We start from the raw sequence: 2,291 nt of genomic DNA, 5'->3' as shown, positions 1-2,291 counted from the left end.
CCCTCATCTGGAAGGAGGAGAGCATGACAGGGGATCTCCGCGATTCGGTAATTGTGATCATCTTTAAAAAAAGTTGACAAGACCGACTGTGTTAACGATAGAGGGGTATCCCTGCTGTCCACCACAGGGAAGGTCATCACAAGAGTCCTTCTCAACTGCCTCCTCCCCGTGGCTGAAGAGCTCCTACTGGAAACACAATGTGGATTATGTCCATCAACAGGCACAGTGAACATAATCTTCACAGCAAAACAACTTCAAGAAAATGTAGGGAGCAGCAGCAACCTTTATACATGGCCTTCTCTGACCTGACAAAGGCCTTCGACTCTACCAACTGAGAGGGATTATGGAATGTCCTCCTCAAACATACTGCACTACGACATGCAAGCTGTAATCCTTGCCAACGGATCTATCACTGACCCAATCCGAGTGCAAACTGGGATCAAGTAAGGCTGTTATCGCACCAATGCTCTTTTCCATCTTCCTTGCCGCAACACTCCACCTCATCTCCTCACACTCAAACACAGTACCTGACAGAGACAGAATGAATCCATCCAGCACCAGAGACTGAGTTACCAAATTACATAAAACAATCAAACACAGTAGCCTAGACTAAAAAGGAAATTAATTGCACACTCACATGCAATAGCAGAGACACAACGACACAGAATCAGTCGATATGTGTCCTCCCAACAACAGCCAGGACATTTCCAGGAAGCTCTCCACAGGGAGCAGCTCTTTCTACATAAACTGGGGCTGGAGAGAGTCTTTGTGAAATATACTTCCTGATTGCAGCAAGGGGATTTGTGATTGGTTGCAAATATTTAATCTGATTGGATGGCGCAAGAGACCAAATGTCGAATTACAATATTAAATTGTTGGGATCACCATTCCAAATCACCCAATCACAATCTTCATTTTCCCCCATCCCTCATCAGCATAGAGCTGTGGGATTGTCTATTAAATCCGCACTCGGAAGGGGTTTGGTTTATTTCTGTGTCTGAAATTGAAAGTGAAGATGGTTGAGGAGAAGAAGAAAGCAGCTGCTAAGAAGGGCGCCAAGAAAACCTTAAATAAACCGTCAGCAAAGGGCGGCAAGAAGCGGAGCAAGTCGAGGAAGGAGAATTACTCCATCTACATCTACAAAGTGATGAAGCAGGTTCACCCCGACACCGGCATCTCCTCCAAGGCCATGAGCATCATGAACTCGTTTGTGAACGATATTTTCGAGCGCATCGCGGGTGAGGCTTCCCGCCTGGCCCATTACAACAAGCGCAACACCATCAGCTCCAGGGAGATGCAGACTGCCGTGCGCCTGCTGCTGCCCGGGGAGCTGGCCAAGCACGCCGTGTCGGAAGGGACAAAGGCGGTGACCAAGTACACCAGCTCCAAGTAAAACTGCACAATGGACTGAAAAACATCCCAAACACAACGGCTCTTTTAAGAGCCACCCACAATCTCTCTGAAAAAGCTGCATCCGAACAACTCTATGAAATCATTTTAAGACAATGTGTTACATAATAAATGTCCCACTGCTGTGTTTTTGTCTGCTGTCCCATAAACCGAACTCAAACCCATAATCCGCTCATCTGCCTTTACTTTTTTGCTTACAGCTGTTATTGTGGTTTTGCACAGCCCCTGAATGACCGCATTAACAGCTGCTTTCAGCGGTAAGTGTCAGACCTCAGTCCCTTCACTCTATTCCTGAAATGTGAACTGATTCATCATTTTATTAACAGTAACTCTCTGCAGTGTAAAAGCCCGGAATGGGATTATTACACAGCAGACGAAGGGCAGTTTGAGGACTCGATCCTGCTTCCTCTTTTCAGAGAAGGACACTGGGCTCTGATTGAAGATAAACTGAATGTTTCCCTTCAGGGAAATGCTGTGAACAGGGATTTAGTACCTTCCGGGACAGTTTGAAAGCAATTGAAGAAAGATCCACAATTTAAATAACATTTTAAACCCGCGTCTGTAATTCGTGACGGAAAAAGTTGAATAAAACAAAATAAAGACAAGGGATTTTAAATATTTGACTAAGGATGACATTTATTTTAATCCGCTCCTTTCTGACAATGAAATTGGCGGTCTTTTTGAAATTGACAAATTTTCTGCTTCTGATGTTTTGGCGGTAAACCCCGCCCACTACTGTTGTCAGTGACCTGATTGGTGAAGAATATAGGCAAATGAGGTGAATTTAGTAGCGACCAATGGGGAGAGTTTTCAGTCTATCAGTAAAGTAAATGCGGCGGAAAGTATCTGTTCTTTGTGAAAGTCGTTGCGAGATTGTGGAA

At 44.8% G+C, this 2,291-nt stretch overlaps 1 protein-coding gene across 1 annotated transcript; it reads left to right on the top strand.

Annotated features, from left to right (window-relative positions):
• The first annotated feature begins 1,015 nt into the window (after positions 1–1,015).
• On the top strand, positions 1,016–1,393 carry LOC137361825 (histone H2B 1/2-like). The gene has a single exon (XM_068026438.1). It carries the CDS (start codon positions 1,016–1,018, stop codon positions 1,391–1,393), a length of 378 nt encoding a protein of 125 aa, XP_067882539.1.
• The last annotated feature ends 898 nt before the right edge of the window (positions 1,394–2,291 follow it).

The sequence above is a fragment of the Heterodontus francisci genome, unplaced genomic scaffold, assembly GCF_036365525.1.
Source record: "Heterodontus francisci isolate sHetFra1 unplaced genomic scaffold, sHetFra1.hap1 HAP1_SCAFFOLD_430, whole genome shotgun sequence".
Taxonomy (NCBI): domain Eukaryota; kingdom Metazoa; phylum Chordata; class Chondrichthyes; order Heterodontiformes; family Heterodontidae; genus Heterodontus; species Heterodontus francisci.
The sequence above is the reverse complement of the archived record's forward strand: the minus strand, read 5'-3'. Positions and strand labels throughout refer to the sequence as shown.